The sequence below is a fragment of the Zychaea mexicana genome, assembly GCF_025766255.1.
Source record: "Zychaea mexicana strain RSA 1403 chromosome Unknown BDB00scaffold_26, whole genome shotgun sequence".
NCBI classification, from domain to species: domain Eukaryota; kingdom Fungi; phylum Mucoromycota; class Mucoromycetes; order Mucorales; family Lichtheimiaceae; genus Zychaea; species Zychaea mexicana.
The window spans coordinates 178,616-197,677 of NW_026516689.1; the positions used below are offsets into that span (position 1 = coordinate 178,616).

At 44.4% G+C, this 19,062-nt stretch overlaps 10 protein-coding genes across 10 annotated transcripts; 2 read left to right on the top strand and 8 right to left on the bottom strand.

The window, feature by feature from the left end:
* Window positions 1-521: 521 nt before the first annotated feature.
* On the bottom strand, window positions 522-2,220 carry BDB00DRAFT_817613 (uncharacterized protein). The gene has a single exon (XM_053123080.1). The coding sequence runs from the start codon at window positions 2,091-2,093 to the stop codon at window positions 870-872; it is 1,224 nt and encodes a 407-aa protein (XP_052980899.1). The 5' UTR covers window positions 2,094-2,220; the 3' UTR covers window positions 522-869.
* Window positions 2,221-2,523: 303 nt separating this feature from the next.
* On the top strand, window positions 2,524-3,593 carry BDB00DRAFT_817614 (uncharacterized protein). The gene is made up of 2 exons (XM_053123081.1): window positions 2,524-3,205; window positions 3,275-3,593. Exons 1-2 carry the CDS (start codon window positions 2,964-2,966, stop codon window positions 3,282-3,284), a joined length of 252 nt encoding a protein of 83 aa, XP_052980900.1. The 5' UTR covers window positions 2,524-2,963; the 3' UTR covers window positions 3,285-3,593.
* Window positions 3,594-4,205: 612 nt separating this feature from the next.
* Window positions 4,206-5,636, bottom strand: BDB00DRAFT_761560 (proteasome subunit beta type-7; the record flags this gene model as incomplete). Its single annotated transcript, XM_053119279.1, has 6 exons — window positions 4,206-4,463; window positions 4,639-4,813; window positions 4,924-5,067; window positions 5,154-5,248; window positions 5,390-5,471; window positions 5,581-5,636. The coding sequence occupies 6 exons, from the start codon at window positions 5,634-5,636 to the stop codon at window positions 4,206-4,208; spliced, it is 810 nt and encodes a 269-aa protein (XP_052980901.1).
* A 1,360-nt stretch (window positions 5,637-6,996) lies between these two features.
* Window positions 6,997-8,002, top strand: BDB00DRAFT_817618 (uncharacterized protein). The gene is made up of 3 exons (XM_053123082.1): window positions 6,997-7,068; window positions 7,140-7,558; window positions 7,636-8,002. Exons 2-3 carry the CDS (start codon window positions 7,183-7,185, stop codon window positions 7,956-7,958), a joined length of 699 nt encoding a protein of 232 aa, XP_052980902.1. The 5' UTR covers window positions 6,997-7,068; window positions 7,140-7,182; the 3' UTR covers window positions 7,959-8,002.
* On the bottom strand, window positions 7,931-9,136 carry BDB00DRAFT_817620 (uncharacterized protein). The gene is made up of 2 exons (XM_053123083.1): window positions 8,062-9,136; window positions 7,931-8,002 (listed from the first exon to the last, which is right to left on the bottom strand). The coding sequence occupies exon 1, from the start codon at window positions 8,960-8,962 to the stop codon at window positions 8,276-8,278; it is 687 nt and encodes a 228-aa protein (XP_052980903.1). The 5' UTR covers window positions 8,963-9,136; the 3' UTR covers window positions 7,931-8,002; window positions 8,062-8,275.
* BDB00DRAFT_817623 (uncharacterized protein) lies at window positions 9,085-9,822 on the bottom strand (the record flags this gene model as incomplete). The annotated part of the gene is made up of 2 exons (XM_053123084.1): window positions 9,416-9,822; window positions 9,085-9,338 (listed from the first exon to the last, which is right to left on the bottom strand). Coding segments are annotated over exons 1-2 (286 nt in total), but the record flags the coding sequence as incomplete, so codon positions are not given.
* A 360-nt stretch (window positions 9,823-10,182) lies between these two features.
* On the bottom strand, window positions 10,183-11,880 carry BDB00DRAFT_871191 (uncharacterized protein; the record flags this gene model as incomplete). Its single annotated transcript, XM_053126802.1, has 3 exons — window positions 10,183-11,433; window positions 11,508-11,549; window positions 11,653-11,880. The coding sequence occupies 3 exons, from the start codon at window positions 11,878-11,880 to the stop codon at window positions 10,183-10,185; spliced, it is 1,521 nt and encodes a 506-aa protein (XP_052980905.1).
* Window positions 11,881-12,576: 696 nt separating this feature from the next.
* BDB00DRAFT_817631 (uncharacterized protein) lies at window positions 12,577-14,043 on the bottom strand. Its single transcript, XM_053123085.1, has 5 exons — window positions 13,573-14,043; window positions 13,375-13,424; window positions 13,278-13,309; window positions 13,000-13,108; window positions 12,577-12,906 (listed from the first exon to the last, which is right to left on the bottom strand). The coding sequence occupies exons 1-5, from the start codon at window positions 13,886-13,888 to the stop codon at window positions 12,739-12,741; spliced, it is 675 nt and encodes a 224-aa protein (XP_052980906.1). The 5' UTR covers window positions 13,889-14,043; the 3' UTR covers window positions 12,577-12,738.
* A 1-nt stretch (window position 14,044) lies between these two features.
* On the bottom strand, window positions 14,045-16,210 carry BDB00DRAFT_938186 (uncharacterized protein). The gene is made up of 4 exons (XM_053129273.1): window positions 15,558-16,210; window positions 14,986-15,459; window positions 14,610-14,898; window positions 14,045-14,525 (listed from the first exon to the last, which is right to left on the bottom strand). Exons 1-4 carry the CDS (start codon window positions 15,892-15,894, stop codon window positions 14,111-14,113), a joined length of 1,515 nt encoding a protein of 504 aa, XP_052980907.1. The 5' UTR covers window positions 15,895-16,210; the 3' UTR covers window positions 14,045-14,110.
* Window positions 16,211-16,924: 714 nt separating this feature from the next.
* BDB00DRAFT_882716 (CTLH/CRA C-terminal to lish motif domain-containing protein) lies at window positions 16,925-18,710 on the bottom strand (the record flags this gene model as incomplete). Its single annotated transcript, XM_053128172.1, has 4 exons — window positions 16,925-17,047; window positions 17,842-18,234; window positions 18,334-18,529; window positions 18,625-18,710. The coding sequence occupies 4 exons, from the start codon at window positions 18,708-18,710 to the stop codon at window positions 16,925-16,927; spliced, it is 798 nt and encodes a 265-aa protein (XP_052980908.1).
* Between the last annotated feature and the right edge of the window lie 352 nt (window positions 18,711-19,062).

Below are 19,062 nucleotides of genomic sequence, written 5' to 3' on the forward strand. Positions count from 1 at the left end.
TATCATCATTGGTTTGGTAGATATAAGAATATAATTGATTTTAAGCAAGCATCCTTCAGCTTAACGACGCTAACATTAGCAACATCGTTTCTCTATGCTGCTGTGATCTGTAATACTTGAAGAAGTTGTTTGTTGTCTGCGCAGGTGTGCAGTAGGTGGAGCCGAGTCATCGAAGCTCTTTTGCAAAGTTTCATTCAGGTAATCACAGCACATACTACATACTCGATCAGATCAATAAGAGAGTAACTGCATGTATGTACATATTTCACTATGTGTGTGGTTGCTTATTCTACGATATATTTCTGCCCTGCAGCCATGGGGCGATAAATAATGTACTAATTATGTATGCATCAGGTTTTTTTATAGAAAGAGTAGCACGGCGGCATTAGCGTATGTCTACATTTTATAATGCAAAAAGCCATAGTAATTGATAACATGTAGCAGCGACGAAGGCATATATATATATGCTATGCGCAGTGAGAGAAGAAAATAGTAGGTGATGCATACAAGGAGTTTAATGTGTGCTGTTCAAGTCCGTTTCTTTATTTGGGGGGGTTGTTTTAAGAGAAATGAGAGAATGTAGTTTGGTGAAGAAAGAGAGCTTATCAGTATGGAGACCAAGAGAACCTTCCATCAGATCGGAAATAAAAAACAAGCCCAAGGGATTAGGGTATGCTTGAGCTTCTTTTGCAGCCAAAACAAAAACATTCATGCTGTCTACTGAGAGCAGGACGACTTTGTTGTTTGATGTGACGTGTAAAGTACGTTCTTCTTCTTGATTTATACAGATTAATTGTGCATTATATATAATGTCTACTATTATAAAAAAGATTAAGTTACTCGTATTTACGAGTGGGTGTATATGTATACTATAGTACAAATCCCATCACTAATTTTTTGATAGACCGGGTGAATTTTTGTAAACAGGGGCGTCGTCGTTTAGGGTTTGTGCAATGTGATTGGAGGTCAGTAGATGGTGATGATGAAGAGGTAGAAGTGGGGAAGGAGGGGGAGGATTGGGTGGTAGTAGAGGCATTGGTGGTGCCACCACGACGGCCAGCACCGACAGCAACGCGGCCACCGCCAGTCAATTTCAATGGCATGACAGTCGCATCACGGGCTGCAGGAGGATTGTTATCTTCTGAGACACGCCGAGACCACCATTTATCACTAGCACTACTGCCGCAATTAGAGGTGTTCGCAGTAGTAGTAGTAGTAGTAGTGGTGGTGGTACTGGATGACCGGCGGCGCATCATGTTGTCTAGACAAGGTAATAACTTGGTGTCGTGGTATACGATTCGCTTGTACCATGCAATGTCGCTAGGGTCGGTTGTATCGTCGGCTAGTTCTACAGCCAATTGTGATTCGTCCCACCACCAGTTGCTGGCGTTATGATGCTGCTGCTGCTGCTGGGTGTCGTCGTCAAAGTCACCGTCATCTCTTGCATGTGCATAGAGTGTCGGCGTTGTTGTAACTAGACAATGGCTGTTCTTATTTGTGTGACCTGAATGCTGCTGTGTTTGCTCATCGAACAATGCAGATAAAAGATACGGACTCTCTTCTGTTGGCAGCAATGTGGGCGTGATCACGACGACCTGTTGATTAAATGACACTCGCCTCGGGTTTGGCTGCTCTTGCTGCGACCGTGGACGTTGTTGCGGCTGTTTTTCTGGCTGCTGGTGCTGGTGCTGTTGATGTCTGGCAGGACATGACCGGCACTTGGACAATTGTAGAATATTATCCCAGTCTTGACCATTCCCGTATTGGTCTCTCGTCATCTTGCTGCTTGTTCTTCTGAGTCCTGCTCCTGCACGATAATAATAGTAGCTGCTTCCTGCCGAGCGAGATCGCTCGAGGTTGTGAGATGTATGGTGCTGTTGCTGATTATGTGCGTATCGATCATGGATCAGTTGCTGTTCTCTGCGCAGATTGCGGCTATCCGTTGCAGAAGAGGAGGTGGAACATGATGATATGGAGGATGAAAGGGAAGGCATTTGATGGTGACGGTGTGGGTGAGCGTTGTTGCTTTTACTACTAGTACATCGTCGTCGAGGGTAATGGTATTCTTCATTGGTACATCTTAGCGAGGACATGGTGGCGATGAGTGTGAGAGAGTGTGAGTGTGTAGAAAAAGTACAAGTGATAAAGAGAATTTGGAAGAAGAAGAAGAAGAAGATTCATTATCACGACTTTAATTATTTACGCGTTGTTGGCTTTTTTTGGCCGGGAAAAAAAAAGATTGCTGAGCTCGGAAGGGAGGCGGATGTAATGATGGTTTGGGTGAAAAACAGTGGGGGAGAGGGGCAAGAGGAAGGGGGTTGGGTGCGTGAAAGAGAGAGGCACACAGCACATATACCACATGCATAACAAACACCCCCACTTCTCTCTCTCTCTTTCGTACAAAACTGCTGTAAACGGCATTCAATACGACGGTTCCAATGAAACCTCACGTGGTTTTTTTAACACTGCTTTTTCTTATTATACGTGCCGCCACAGCGAGTCATCATCACCTTGCAGCATCAGCGTCAGCTTAACACTCCCCCTCTCCAACAATTCTCGTACGGCTTCTATTGCTCCATCCACCGACTCCTTGATTCTAGACACCTCAGAACAACATCCACTCCCCTTCAATTTCCCTCAACCCCGACTACTGCTCCCTGCCATTGGACCGTGCTGCTGCTAAGTTGTTATTTATGACTATTGCTATCGCCACCAAAACGTATCCTTTCATCACCGTTATTTCCGTGCGTGTGTAATTCCAGATTGGATGTGGGATATGTCCGCCAAGAGTCCAGATACATAGTAAAGTTCTCCTCCCCTCCCCCGCACCCCGTTATTCCCTTATGGCTTAGTTTTAAAGTTGCGGCAACAATATCAGAAGGTACAAAAAATATCAACAAAAGAGGAAGATTTGGTGGGCTAATATACAAACATTAATCACACTTTCATTATTCAAGCACTCCATGATCCTACTTTCCCCACTCAATCAATTAACTATATTTTATAGTTATCACCCCTACTACAACATTGCGACCATTATACTTAGTAGCGCTCTACTACTAGCTCCAGCTCTAGCTCTATTTGCTCAATCATTGAATAATCACATAGCAAGAAACACTTCTGCAGAAGAATTTCATTCCATGTTTGCCAAGTATTATAAGATGGCCCTTGCATCAATGCAAAAATCGTTTTACACTCTACACTACTAATGTAAAAATAAGTGTGCTGCACATTTGCATGGTCATGCCACTTTTTTCTTTCTCGCTTTACATACTCTGATATAACCTTGTGCTCAATTCTGTTTGATGCTGTGTAGCAAAGACCACCTCCTTCCACATACGCAGCGTGGTCTGCGTCGTACGTGATATATGCGCGTGCGGATAGCGTGTGGGGAGAGGAGTCGCAGGAAGGTCGGTAGCAGAATACATATTACTGGTGTAAGGCAACACAAGATCTGAAAGCACCGCATTAGTGAGAGTGAGGGAGTGCGAGAAGAACACACAGACGCATGAACGGATCGCAAATTGGTTGATTAATTAAGAAGCACCCAACGTCAGTCTTCTTTTCTGTTCAAAATCATCCTGAATAGCGGATATTGATGTTAGATTATGTTTGCTGATAAATATACATACACCCTTTCTCCCCTTCCTGGTCCCATGAATACTAGGGTGAACGGGCCCTCCTCTCTATCCTGGCTGGATTGATCAAATTACACTGAAACCCCATCATCATCGTCCGACAATACCAATCATGCAGGGAGCCTTTTCCTATGTGTTCTTCTCTTTGTCTCCGCTCAACAAAGCACTTTTTCTTGCACCGATTCTACATATGGATTCATAGAACTGTCTACAGTTACTCGCAGACGCATCGCTATACAAAGCACATATACATAACTAAATATAAACAACGGAGAGAGACAGAAGAAGGGCAGAGGAGAGCATCATACATCATATCAAGTTGCAATTGGAATCTCTGAACAAGAACATAAAATCGCACCATACATCCACCCATTGATCCGTCATTCCCGATCTAAATACCATGTTTTGGCTTCTCCCAACGGTTGTTGTGGGAAGGTTAAACAAATGTATCTCAAGCTCTATTAAGTTTGCAGATCAACAATTGAAAGACTTTGAGAGAAAAAACCGCATGTTGTTGTTTTTTTCTGAAAAGAATGTGTGTATTAATTTGACGCAATCTTTTTTTGTTTACACTGAAATGTCCATTGCATCTCCTTCAGAAACGTCGACAAGGTTGGTGATCGACTCCTTCAATACAGCAGTGGTGCCTCGGGGGTATTTGTAGCTGCTCTCTTTGATGCCGCGCTCGTTTGGTTTGGCATAGTTTCGCAAGTAATCGGTCGAATCCTTCTCAATCACACAGACATCCACGTTCGAGCCCGATCCAAGATCGTTGAAAATACCCGCTTCAATGGCATCCTTTACAAGCTCAATAGCCTCCTCACGCTAATAAGAATAATAAACATCGTACGTTTAAATGCCATCACCGTCGGTTTCTTTAGTTTATAGAACTTTGCCCTTTTTTTTGTGTGTGTGTGTGTGTCCAATTGGGATTGGGCGCTGTAACTCTCCCCGCCTCCCCCACCTCTCACCCCATCACGCACTCCCTATTCATCCTTACCGTCATATCGGGTTTCCACCTGCTTTCAAAGACACTCATGGCAGCGAGGGAGCCCGATCCCATGGTGACATAAGGAAGTTTATCTGTGCTTCCGTGGGGATAGACTGTGTACAAATGGGGTCCCGTAGCATCAAAACCGCCGAGCACAAGCGCGGCACCAATATGTCCCTGGTACCTGAACAGAAAATAAAAGGGAACATTTCCGTACATGTTAAACAGTTATCTCTCTTTTCTAACCCTTTGTTATGTCCTTGGATCATCCCTTTTTGCTATCCTTATATATACCTGAAAAGCATCTGTTTGAGCATAGTCATTGCTGTCACGACACGGGGCTTTCGTCCTGTGGCAAGGCTGTGTAATTCAATCTGCGAGCTAATGAGGTTCGTTGTCGATTCCGTGTCGGCGGCAGTACCTGCACCACAGCAGTAACTGTTTACAGAAAGAAATTAGTCGTGTTATAAATTAGATTTGACAATTCGCTTTGCGCTTCGAAAATGTCAAAGTATGATAATTACATGTTGGGAGCAATGTAGTGAATCTTTTCACAGTTTTTGTCAGCGACGATGGGTCCTTCGGTGGCTCTGGTATCGGCACCTAGACACAAACCATCCTATAAAGTTCGACGCATTATGTGTTAGAGATTGTATGTGTGTGTGGATGTAACAAAAGAGCGAATCGTCTTTCTTGTTTTCGTCTTTGAATGTAGAAAATCGCAGCTTGTTTGCTGTATATATTTGTTGCGAGTATATACCTTGAAAAGAACACCAACAATAGTAGTGCCCGTGCTGGTGGCCTTGGGTGGCCGAGCGCCTTTGGTTTCCAAAGCTTTATTTCTATATATCAAAAAGATAGATGCAATTTTGAATTTAACGACGGTGTTGCTTTTAACAATATGTAACGCATCGCATCGTAAATTGTGTGCTGGTCTGTTTTTTCTTATACCTTGCGTAATTGTCGAAGCTGAAGCCTCCCTTGGGCATACTGTATTTAGCGGCCATTTTGTAAAGATTATGTGTGGTAAGTTGCAACAGACGAAAGCTTGGACCGCGAAACGCGCGTATCTTGCGTAAGACTCGACGGCGTTTGAATTTCTTTTCGTCACCTTCCTATTCTGGGAAGCAATCCAAGCTTGTAACGGTGCTGTGATCCATTCAATAAGTAGGCGACCTTTTCATGGATATACCTGTCCTTAGATCGAGAGTTTTAATTTAGGTAGCTTCAGTACTTATGAATCCGTACATAATTCGGTGAAGTTAAAGGGAAGTATTTATGCATATGGGTCGACCCAGGACATTGAGTTATCTGTTCGAAAGAGCATATATAATCAGCAAATAAGGCAGTGAGAACGTAGCCAGATCAAACTTATAACAGAAAGCAAATGTAATATGATGTTGCCAGCATTTCTCAGTAGCTTTCCTAAATATATCAAGCATAATGAGCTACTACTGCGGTGGTGCTAGCTATTTCATTCTCTGTGTTCCTTTTCAAACATAAACCAATGAGATGGAAGAACTGCAACGAAGTACATAGTCCACAGCACGAATAGCATCATCACCATCCATCACTGTTGCGAGTGTGTTATTTGAAGAATGCTACGAACGAGCACAGCAGTATGCCTTCAAGTGCATATATAAGCTGTACAGTCTCACTTTTGCAAATGTACAGATAAATGCACTCAATAATATGTAGAAGCGTTGTACATTGCGGTATGAAGCGCATCATGTAAGTTTAGCGAGGATTTATTAATACAGTAGCGGCAAACATCCCCGCTTATGCTGCAGCCCTCTTTGTTGCCTCATAAGCTCTTCTTTGTAAAGCATCCCATATTAGTACTAAGCAAAACATTCTACTCCTGGGCCGTTACTAATTTCTATATCACTGTATGTACTCTCAGATCAACGCATTTGCTACTATATGGCAATTCCTGCTACTTTAATGAGCATGCAACATGAGCTTTGGAGCCCAAAAACAAACATAATCTACACCAGTTTCCTTCGTAAGTGATTTTCTTGTTTTATTTCCCTTTCGTTATTGTAAAGAATACAGCTTAACCCATGCGGTATAAAGAAATAAAAAAGGTGCGACCAATCGGTATGCTAAACAATATGTCGTGGTAAAAGTAAACATAAGGCATTCGTCTTACTCAATGCCTGAGAGAAAACATACGGACAAGTTATCACTTATTGGCTCATGCAAAAAGAAAGCGACATCAATCAAAACAACCGAGTATAAATGGTGCCTTCTCCCCTAACCCGTCCCTATCAGTCTTTAACTGTAAACGGAAATTATGTATAATTCTTACAATAAATATCACTGATCAGCTTTTTTTCGTTATAACAATCAGAGACATGAGGCCCTCTTTATTTTATTTCCAAGCAATTCATTATAGGAAATTGTACAGATACTCGTCACCAGTTCTATTATAAGCTCCTTCTCACTTATCTTATGTGAGTGTGTGTATATAAATTATGGCAAGATTACAACAAAAAGCGATAGCATACTTCTCTACCCATTTTCCTTTTCCTACTAACCCAGCATCTTCCTATGTCCAAATCATCAACCACGGACCAAAATCCTGGCTCGTCATCAGATTTATCAACGTCAGAGTCTCCTCAACACGGATCTGACCAGAGCAATTCCGCCTCATCAGCGTCGCTCACGATAGCATCAGAAAACCAAGAAGGGGCAACATCATCATCTTCAGCAACCTATAGTTCAGCACGATCGCAGCCTCCCAATTCCAATTCTTTGTCGGATCAAGAACAGCAACAGCTAAGCGCCAGCGCTCAAGGAGCTTCTCATCCCACACTAGGAAGAGTTGAGCAATCCTCGACAGGCAGCAAGCGAACACATGAGGACAGTGACGATGAAGGGCAACCAGGACATAGCCGATCACCATCTCGCAGACGTACCCAACCTCCTGATACCGGCAAAATTGAAGGGTAACAATTAAATAATTCTATCGTCTCTATGATGATGAAGGATACGGCAATTTACATGACGTTTTATATAGACAATTGCCTACTCGTACGCCTCCTAATATCCTTGCTCTTCTTAAAGCAAACTGTATCGCGCGCGAAAAGAACGATAGAAAATTGGCTTGTTTGCACAGACGCTTAGAATATCTAAAAACGCTCTATACTATGGTCAAAGAAGTTGAAGAACAACAACAGCAGCGACAAGATGCTCTACCCATCCTAAGCTATCAAACCTTCCAAGAACGTTATGACCATGTTCGAGCAGAGTTTCATGCAGGCTCTGCTGCTGAACGAGCATCGGAAAACCAAGGTTCGGGGGATAATCCATCACAACAGCAATAGCAGCAGCAGCAGCAACAATAATAAATTCACATACATACACAGAGCTGTATTAGCATTAGTAAAGAATACCTAGCTGTAGTCTCTTTATCACACATTCTCCTACCATTTTTCTTTCCTCTATCCTTTCTTTTAATAGTTCATTTTAACGACTTTGAGCTAAGGGTTTATTGATGGGTGTGGTTGACAATAAGTTTCATGCATAACCATGGCGAGAAAATAAGATACGATGATAAGGTATACAAAAAATAGGGAGAAGGCTGCGGCCACTTGTGCCTTTGTTTTACCAGCAAGTAAACTACATAAAACTTGACATATCATTACAAAGTTATTGTACAACTGTCAGGATTAGAATTGAGCCACTGCTCGTACAAAGTTCTTGATAAAATATTATGATTGCCTGTAGTAAAGCGCTTATAATCTGCATGCGTGATTGTTTTTTGCACCTGATAGTCAGCAGGCCCTCGGCCATATCGTTCATTCATCAACATGTGTATATAGGCGTTTATAGCCGCCAGCTCTTCGACGCTGAGCGGTTCATGGTCAAGTCGAGCAACGAGCGCGGTACCCACACCGTCCTGGTATTGCATGGGCGCGAGTCCATTACTAGGTTGAGCGAGCAGAAACGTAACGGGTTGGTTTTCATAAAGTGGACGTAAATCAGGTTTGCAAATGGCATATTGAAGTGGCGCTTCGAGGTAAACGATCAATGGAATGCCAATCTTTTTAGCAATGGGCGAAATGACGGTTCGGCCCGAAATGAACATGCTGTGTCGGGCATTGATGGTGACCGATTGAAAGAAATGGTCTAGGATATTAGAGGTGTCGGGTCGTTGAGAGACGCTGTATACGCGCACGCACTGGCAGGTTGCTTTTGAGCACGGTGCTTTGGGTGCCCTTTCGAGTGGAAAATAGTCTTCAGGGGGCCCTTGTCGAAAAGCACCTCCCGCTTGTTTTTGAACGTCGTCAAAAAGGTTTAACCATTTTGTATAGTCTAGAAGAGGCATGTTGTAGTGTGCGTGTGTATGGTATGGTAAACGGGCAGCGACGCAAAAAGTAAAAAAGAGTGTTGAAACCCACTCTGTGCGATGATGAATGCTACTGCATAAGAAATTGTTGGCGAACTGGGGTTTTTTTATGTGTCACCATGTCACTTTAAACTTATACAGTTGAGGCAAGAAAGGGGATAGAGAGTGCGAAGGGAGATTAACTAGCCCACTAGATCAGCAGAGCCGTCTTGTCGTTGTCGATACGGTGAGCCACTGTCCTTTTGCTTTTGCTGTCCGCGCTCTTTGATCCACCGATCCGATTTCTTCTGGGCTTTTGTAAGTGGTGTTGTATCCTTGTCTGACAGTTTTGGCAGGATGCTGTCATCTGCAAGCACTGGAAAACGAGCAATGTGTATGATGTCAGACCGCGAGAGATACAGCGTCATTATCATATGCCATTCCTCAACTTACACACTTCACACTGGTCCTTGGGGTTATCAGTCCACGATCTACGCAGCAGCAGGTTAAGCGAGTATTCGAGTACATAATTAGCACCACCAACAACAACAACAACAATGACCCTTTGTTTATCTCCATAATTACTCTGCTGCCCCAAATGAAGTAAAAATGCTATTTACGAGTTCTCAGGGTCGATCCGTTCGGTATGCACGTTAGGATAATCCAACTCGAGCTCGTCAAAGTTGTGCGCCGTTTCTGTTTCTCGCTGACGGTGATATTCTGCAGCAGCCCGATTGGCTTGCTCAGCCTGCCTCATTACTTGTTCATTTGATACATCAGGGTTGTAGGGTGTTTTGCGCATCCTCCTCAAAAGCCCGCTTTGGTGAAAGAGAGAAGAAGATAAAAGAAAAGCGAAAAATGGATATTTCAAGTTTTTTAAATTTTTGCATTTTGAACAGGGGTGTTGTGTTAAAAAAAAGAACAAGACCAAACTTTCGATATATAATGATATGGAGCCTTATAAAAAAAACCAGAATGAAAGAAACCAAAGAAGAACATACAGAGAGAAAACGAGAGTGTGATAAGCAGCGCTAGAGAACAAGGGGATAGGTATACATAATTTACAGGTCTGTGGATAAATGAACTGTATGCGTAATGAATGAATGAGTGAGTAAAGAGGTTGCCACGGGCAAATGATGATAAAAGAAACAGCTTTCCGACCTGTTTCCTATGTTATTGTTATTGTTATTGTTATTGTTGTTGTTGTTGTTGTTGTTTAATTAAGCATAACTGCTCCAATCAATCGAAGGCTTGTCGCTCAATCCCAAGCAAAGCTCCATGTGAGTCGAAAGGGGTCGCTGGATGACGCTCCGAATAGCCTGATCCAATGGGAAAAACGTTTCATTCTTTTCATCCGACACAACAATACGCTTACCAGCGGGTGGCGTTCCCGTCATGTCAATCTCCTTGAGCAGGTCACGGAACGTAAATGTGTCAGTGATGGCCAGGTTGCGAAAGTAATACTTGCTTGGTGTGTCCATCGATTTGAGCGACACCGTCTCCAGTGATTTCAGCTGCTGTGGCAACGGTGGCGATCCACCGCTTCCGCCAGTGCTTGTAGAGTTAGCACTGGTTGCTACCTGCAATGGTGGTGTCGATGACGACGGTTGTCTTGGAGGAGGAGGAGGTGGTTGTGTTGCTGTTGCTGCTGCTGCTGCTGCTGCTGCAGGATAGGCGGACGTGGTCGGGTATGGGCCAGACAGATGCAGATGGTTCTGAAACGACGACGATAATGCCGACAGCGAAGACGCGCGTGAGTGGAGCGGAGGCAACGAGAAGCTGCTCTCTGCAGGATCATGGCCGCGGGGCGACAAAGCCGTGCCCGACGACGAGGATGACGATGACGACGGATGATGCGACAACAGCGGGGCCATGCCTGTGGCGTAAAGCGGCGTCGACGCGCTTGAATGGGGTTTCTCCGATGGCGACGATGGATGCTGCTGCTGCTGCTGCTTGGATATGCGTTTCCTTTTGAGCGACGACGACGGCTGCATCATGCTGAAATCAGGCGGCGTGGAGGACCTATATTGATGATGATGGTGGTGATGATGGTGATGAGGGTGATGATACTGCATCTCACGGACCTTGGCAGCGATACCACCGCCTTCCAGCAAAGGTGGCGGCGGGCCGTAGTGGTGGTTAGGATGGGGATGCAACGGATAGGAATCGCGATCCATCACCATGTCGATCCCGTTGGAATCGGCGGGCGAGGGCGGGGCTTGATTCCTGCCTCGTTCGTGTCGCTTTTTGGCGCGGTAGAGCGTACTGCTGTGTGCCTTGCAGAGTGACACCTCGGACAGATCGCGCAGGCCGACGACGGTACCAGACTCGTCTTTGTAAATCGCGTGGGCGTGTTCCGAGAGCCAGTTCATCGAGAATTCGTAGTCTTCCTTGTCTTGCGGATGCAGCTTCTTGGCCCTTGAATCGAGACTGCCCTCCGGTAGGTTCTTGCCCCGTCGTGGTTGGACTTCCTCACATATACAGTTTGTGCCGTACAGCTTTATGAAATGTCAGCCTATCATGCTGCACTCCTGCACTCGCTTACCCTAGAGCACGTGAAGCACACACCGCACACAATACAAGCGTTCTATTTTATTATCATGGCGTCACAGATAGGCAAGTTAGTCACTTTTGCGCTGGTGATGAGTGAGATGGCGTGTCATTCCCCTGTGTTCTTCTCTAAAGGTTACCTTGCGAATCGGAAGGTAACGACGAGCCGCCATGGGAGGACCATCTGCTTCCGAAGATCGTGTTGCTTGGTATGGTGGCGGCTGTGACAGTGTGATGCGTTGATTCGGTTGCGGCGACGACGACGCTGACGACGACGACGATGGCGGCGGCGGCTGTGGCTGCGGGTGGTGGTGGGTCGGTTGGTCTGCTATCACCTGGGCGAACTGAAACAAGCTATTCTCTGACATGAAGAAAGAAAAAGAAAAACGCAAGAAAACACAAAGATAAGATATAGCCACGAAGAATCCGAAATAAGAAAGCTGCTTTGAGCAAAAAGAGAGAAAGAGAGGAAGAAAGGGTGCGTATACGAAAGAAAGCGTAAAAAAGCGAGAATAGGTTGTTGAGTGAAAGAGAAAAGAGGAAAAGAAACAACGCCCCTTCTAGGTTGAATATATTCTAAAATAAAATCCAGGGGGCGGGGGGGGGGTGTGGGGCCCAAAATATAGAAGGCGGGGGCCAAGATTACCTGTTGTTGATGGTACGGTGGATGCTGTTTGTTTCCTAGAACGACCCGATGTTTACTCGACATGCTTCTTGTTTTTGCGCGCGATGATCCGTTGTATTACTGTGCTTGCTCTATGCTGCATACATAGTGCGTACAAGTGCCGCTTTCCCTATTTCCCCCCCGCCCGCCTTTGCCATCACGTTTCACTTTTGCACTTGACGTATTATCAGATTAACTCAGCAGTAACAACAACAACAACAACAACAACAACAACCCCCTCTGTTTGTTATTGCCAACACATGCGTGAGAACTTGTTTACGCTCTCGACCCTCATTCCAGTGAGTGTCCTTTACACCCAAAGCAGGCTGCTGCTGGTCTTGAGAAAGCTGGTAGATTCACTCTATGCGTCAGCATGCACGCCTTACGGTTACACATTTCTTCTCGTTCTCAGTAGACGAAGAAAACTTTATTCGTCCTTTGCGCACGAACACATCGCACATATGCACGCAGCATTCTTTGTTAGTTGAACTGTAAAAGTAATATTTACTTGATGATAGCATATACGTACGTATGATCCAGCTACTTTTCATTGTTCTTTCTTCTATGTTTCCTTTGAATCAACAGCCCAGCCCAAGTGAGCAATCGCCACCGTGTCCAGCATGCGATCCTTGATGACAACTTCGGTCACGATATCTTGTCGTCCAGCAGTAAATGGCGGCGGTGTAAAGTCGGAGGACGCCGTCAGCAGCCCACGCGCCTTTTTCTTGTACTACATCATTTTTGCCCCGCTTCATGTTTTAGAACAGTAACATAATGCTATGCGTGGCAATCACGCATCCAAGTGACATGTTTACTACATTACCTCCATTTTAAGTGATACTAGAATGGCTCGATCCTTTTGTCCGATCGTGCTCATCAACGCAAGTCCACCAATTGTCTCCGCAAACGTAGCCATGGCTGTTGCATGAATGCTATACATCATCATCATCATCATCATCATCACCCCCGCCCAAAGACGATCAGTATAATATCCATCATGTGGCTTTAACCCGGTAAAGCCCCATCAGCAAATAGCTTTGCATTCCAATCTATCCTTGCCCAACAATTGCACATCTTTGCTCCTGCACACCAACACACTACCTTCTGAAGGGATTACGGCTGCGCTTTTGATCCTGTGATTACCAAAGTTTATTACTACCCATATTATTTTTTTCATATGCATCTTTACAAGACTTACACGCATAAATCCTGTGCAGAATCCCTTGGAGAACGTAGCTACACGTAAATCTGCATGTATAGATAGATTGATAGATGATACACATGTTAACTACCCACCTCATAGCCTCTCTCTCTCCCCCCCTTGAATCATACAGGGGTAGCATATCACACACACACATAGTCACAACAAGATGTCCCCTGCTTAAATATCATTTACCAATCGATTGTGCATATGGATCGGCGTTTGCAAGCAACTGAGCAAAGATCCAGGGACGAAAGAGCTTAACAATAGGCTTATTAAGTCTTTCCCAAATGACCAAAGGCTGTCGTGCATTCCGTAAAGTAAACAGCAGATAGATGACCGTCAACAGTGTCGCCAAGATCACTCCCACAATGAACCGAGTAAAGATGGTCCATTCCAGGGCCAGTGCTACGCGCACCAAACGCGCTGTTGCTTCCATATGCTCGTATGCTGCTGCCGCCAACGGCGACAGAGAGGTATACTCAGGTGCTGGTGCTGATTCAACTGCCATTTATATATATGTGTGTGTATATATAGTGGACAAGAAGAGAGATTACGGGTAATTGGAGGGGAATAAAGAAATGAAAAAGGAATGGAAAGAAGTTTTTTTTTATCTCGTTGTGTGTGTATTATCAACTCCAGCCAACAATAGAAAATACCTCGAGCCCTCGTTCTCATATGTTTTTATTCTTACAAAACTTCAAACACACTTTAAATCGGCTGAGTTTCAAAACTACACCTGTTTTCTATAGCTACGCACCACGCTAAAGAAGTAGGGTCGCATGAGTTTCAAATCATACGTTGTTCCATCCTCTCGACCATCCTTCTTGCTCGTGTACGATAACCATCCCAGCTTGTTGTGTCGGCCACGGCTCGTGCCTTTAATGTAGAGCATCATTTGGAACCGGTCTCTAGGTCGTGTTTTGTCGCGCATGTCTACGGCCACTTGACCACTGTCGTCATCAAGACAGAACCTGCCATGAAAGACTTGACGGCGCGCAAATTCCGGAGTAAGCAGCCGAATCACGTCAGCTGGCTCATCTGTTGAAAGATACTTGACGATACTACCGTCTGGGAAGAACCGTAGATATCGATAATACGTAACTAAATGCACTGGCTGCGTCCATGCTGATTCTGACGTGCCCGGTCTTTAGCATTATAAACAACAACAACAACAACCATCAGTATAGCACCCTCTTTCAAAAGTACGAGTTTATGTGTACTCTATCTACCTGATGTATTGGCAGACGGAAATGTAAACACCATCATAGCGCAGACGCGGCCGCTCAATGAACATTTTAAGCCAGTAGCCATCGTAGAGGGTATTGACGAATTCGGCCTGGTAATAACGCGACTGGACAAGTGTCATCCCTGGCGCACGGAACATGTGCTCGCATGCATGACGCCACAGACTCGCAGAGCGCGTCGCCAAAAAGAACCGCTTGCAAACCAGTGCAAAAGTCGGCATCGTAGCTATGGAATAAAGGACCAAGTGGCCAAGCACATGTACAAGCATTTCATCTATGTGAATGCCAAAAACAAACCGAGTTCAGTCGTGGTCACAGCACTAAACATATATCTTTGCAAGTAAAACAAAGAAACACTTACCGGGAAGTTTAGCAATAGCCACAGGCTTGTAATCAACAATAGGTATATACGCGAGATCTTGTTGACTGAATTCTCGGATAAGTGCATTTAATGGGTCAATCACAATACTTGTACTACTACTGCTGGTGCCTGGCCCTCCTTGTTCTTTTGACAGTACTGATTCTCTTGTCAAAGTTGTTGACAGTGGGTACTCGTGATGCGGGTAGCCGAGCAAAGTGCGAATATCACTGCCGTCAGCTGTTGCGGCAGCAACTAATGGGTCACATTGACGGTAAAGGTACTGTTGCTGTTGTTGTTGTTGTTGTTGAAGATGGTGATGGGGGGTCGCTCCTCCTGCTACTGTTGCTGCGCGAGTTACAGACTCGGCAACAAAAGGTGATAGCGAAGATAAAGATGTTGATAGCATCTCGAGCTTCCTGTACGCTCTGTCAACGTCCGGGTCTAATTTGAATGCTCGCCGGTAATGCAGTAGTGCTGGGAAAAAAATCATCAGGATCTCCTTCTTTTTCCTTCGTGGGAAAGCAAACCACACACACACACACACACACTACTAATTTAGTATTGTTATTAACCTTGGCCTAACTGTCCCTTGCGTTCCATATCCATGGCCATGCGATACATGTCAATAGCTAGCGATGGACTTGCCGCCCCTTGCTCCACTGCTGCTTCAGTGTCAGGACCACGATGATCATCATCGTTACTGTTAGTACAGCTGTGGTCAACAGCAACAACAATAGAGGACTCTTCCTCGAGCTCTTTTGCTCCTGTTGTCGTTGGCTTGAGCGGCGGAGACGAAGGCGGTGTCGCAAACGGCGAGTCAGCAGGAAGGGGCACGGACTTTTTTGCGCGTTGGACGACTTCTTGCTTCCATTGGTTTCGGAATTCATCCAGGTCAGTAGAAGAGGTCATTCTTTTCTAGTATTTGTTGTAAGATCGAGGGAAAATGAAAACAGGGGAAGGGAAAAAAAACAAAGAAAGAAAGAAAGAGAGAGAAAAGAGAAACTTGTTCACGGGGAAAACAGAAAGCACTGCGGCAAGTTCTCTGTTGAAGAGAACGTGTGAGTAATAATAAAGCGAATGATGATTGAATGGGCCACGTCTGATGGTCCACTATGCGTTGTGTGAGAGTGTGTGTGATGTGGTGTGGTGTGTACATGTTATGTGAGGGTGTATACGACGTACTGCGGTTGTAAAGAGAAATGTCGCCTGACCTTCTTGTTTGACACTCCCACCCGCATCAATTGAAACAGTTGTAATTTCTAGCTGTACGCGTGTGTTTATAAGTGGATGGTCGCGCGGGCGGGCTGGTTCCCGCAACAACAGCAACAGAAGTATAGTTTAACGTAGTATGCTTGATTACAGCATGTTTGTTAACCGCACGTACCCTCATTCACCCCACACATACACACTCATACTTTGTGCTATTTAAGCTGTTCTATCATGCGTACATCAGCAGCAGCAGCAGCAGCAGCAGCAACATTGACTGATGTACATTGCTGCCTTATTTTATCAATGGTAATGATGGATGATAGACGGTTGACAGTATCATTGATTAGTTATCATACGCACAAACAAGCAATAAGTTCTGTGTGCGGTGGTGGTGGGATGGTGTCTGCATTAATGCACCTTCCCTGGTGTTACCTTGAACGGGAACCTTGTGGGACACCCTCTTGCCCATTTTTGGTGCCTTACTTTAAGAACATGGTGTCGGTTGTTACCACATGCTAACATCTATGTGTTGCTCCAAGTAGTCCAAACAGGAAGCTCGTGTCCCAAACCCTTCCCTTTCCCCGTTCTCTTTAAAGTAGATTTGCAGAGACCTGTGGGAATGAAAGAAGAAGAGAGTTTTCTGTTTGGACAAATGCTGCGCCCTTGTTGTTGCTTTGTTGTGGCTAGTGAACAAATCACGTTTCTTTGTTTTTTTTTTGCAGCGTGAAATTTAAGTCTTGCTTTCTACACTTGGTGCAATGAATAACCGCGTTTTGATACTGGTCGGTTTACCGGGATCTGGCAAAAGTACCTTTTCAAACAAACTCGTACAGCTCAAGCCGGTAACTTCAAACTTAAAGCAGCAGCATATACAACCAAATACTGACATAAAAAAATAACATAATTTCGTTGACAGGAATGGCGACGAGTGAACCAAGATGATTTACGTTCACGTAAAAACTGTGAAATCCATTGCCGAAAATTTTTACGTCAAGAGTATAATGTAGTGATTGATCGATGTAATTTTGACGAACAACAGCGCGCTACTTGGATCCGCATTGCTCGTGAATTCCAGGTCCCTGTGGATTGCATCGTGCTCACTGCCAATAAAGAGGTAAGTGCCGCAGTTACTACTTTTTTTTTGCTACTGCGAAACATGTCGTGAGTCACGGATACTAAGTCGTTAATGGTGCTGGTGATGATTGAGGAATGTGGTAACCGCATTATGAACAGAGAGGATCATCCAACAGGCGTTACTGGATACGAAGGTGTACAAATCCTATCTCGCTTTGTAAAGAACTACCATCCACCTGAAAATCCAGCAGCAGAAGGTATTGATAAGGTGCTTTATCTCGACCCAAGTCTTGATCCCGAATGTACTTTACAACGTATAAACCATGTCCTTGATGCACTAGAGCGAACCCCATCCATGCGTGTGTAATAGCCTTCCTTGTGTACAATGTTGTTTCATCCACCTACACTATTCTTCTTCAATCATACAATATCACCCCATTACACATATACACTCTTGAGAAAATGAATCTAAAAGTCTGAAATAAGATTATCGAATCAAATTGTTGTTATTTATAATGGAGTTGAAGAATCAATAGCATCATCGACCGGGTTGCCTTGACTATCTCGAACAACCAGATCAGCCGAAACGAAATCCTCGATGCGCGGATAGGTCATTCGTTCATCAAGCTGCTCCTGACTCCACATGAGCATTTTCAGCAAACTTGGCAGCTTCGGATCTTTTTCTCGCGACTGGCTGACCAAGATGGCTGCATTCAGCTCGCTCGCTGTCTTTTGTCGTTGACCAGGATGCAGCAAGTCGGCCACGGGCGAACCTGTAACATTTTGAAACGCAAGCAGTGCCATGGTCCGTTCCAGCTCTTGGAGAAACTCGGGATGTTCTTCGCCTCGTGGTGCCATCTCTTCTGCTGCAAAATCTAGCGCTTCGGCAAAGTCCCCGTTGCGAATCATTTCGATCAGTCGTTGTTGTTGTAGGTGGAAGAAGAGTTCTGGGTTGGTATCGAGGATCTTTTTATGTAGTTGCATTACATACGCATACGGGTAAGTTTTTGTAAACTGGAATACATCACATATAATGGCGGAAAGGGATAGATATATGAAACTCACTTCTGGATTCACGTCGTTAACAAGTTCAATAGCAGTGTCGACATCACCCGACTGGATCGCGTGTCGAATGTCCATGCGCTCTTGAATGGATTCTAGGTCAATGGTAGGCTGCAGTCCGCTTTCAAGACTGAATTGTTCTGCCGCATCTTTGTAGCCTTCAATAACAAGGTAGTTCATTACCAGTCGATTGAGGTCTCTGTTGTTGTATAATATACGCATTGAATAAGTGGGCTATATACATGTCTACAACAAGACTCTGTGCCAATTGGCAAAAAAGTAAAAGAAACTCACTGTTTATTGACTTTGACTTTGGCTAATCGTTGTTCCCATTCATCTTTAGAAATTGATTTTTTTGTTGATGTACCGACTGAGGTCATGTTGTGAGGACGTGTGCGTAGTATGTAAGGGATATATAGTTGTTCAAGAAAGAAAGAAAGAGGGGATAATGCAAAATGGTGAACAATAAAAAGTCAGCCAAGGACTTCAAAAACTCTGAAAAGGCAACTTTTGCATTGTCCAAACACGACCTTACAATAGAAGCAATTGTTATGTGTGTATATACTCTTGTAAGCTGTGGACATTCTGATATTTCTATGTGTGTATAATACACAACAAGTTATCTATTTGGTTATCAAAGTCATCTAGGCACTAGTTAAAAAGTAGTGTGCGTCTGTATCACCAGTGCATTGAGCACTTGACATGTACTGCTACAAATTTATATCTTACTAT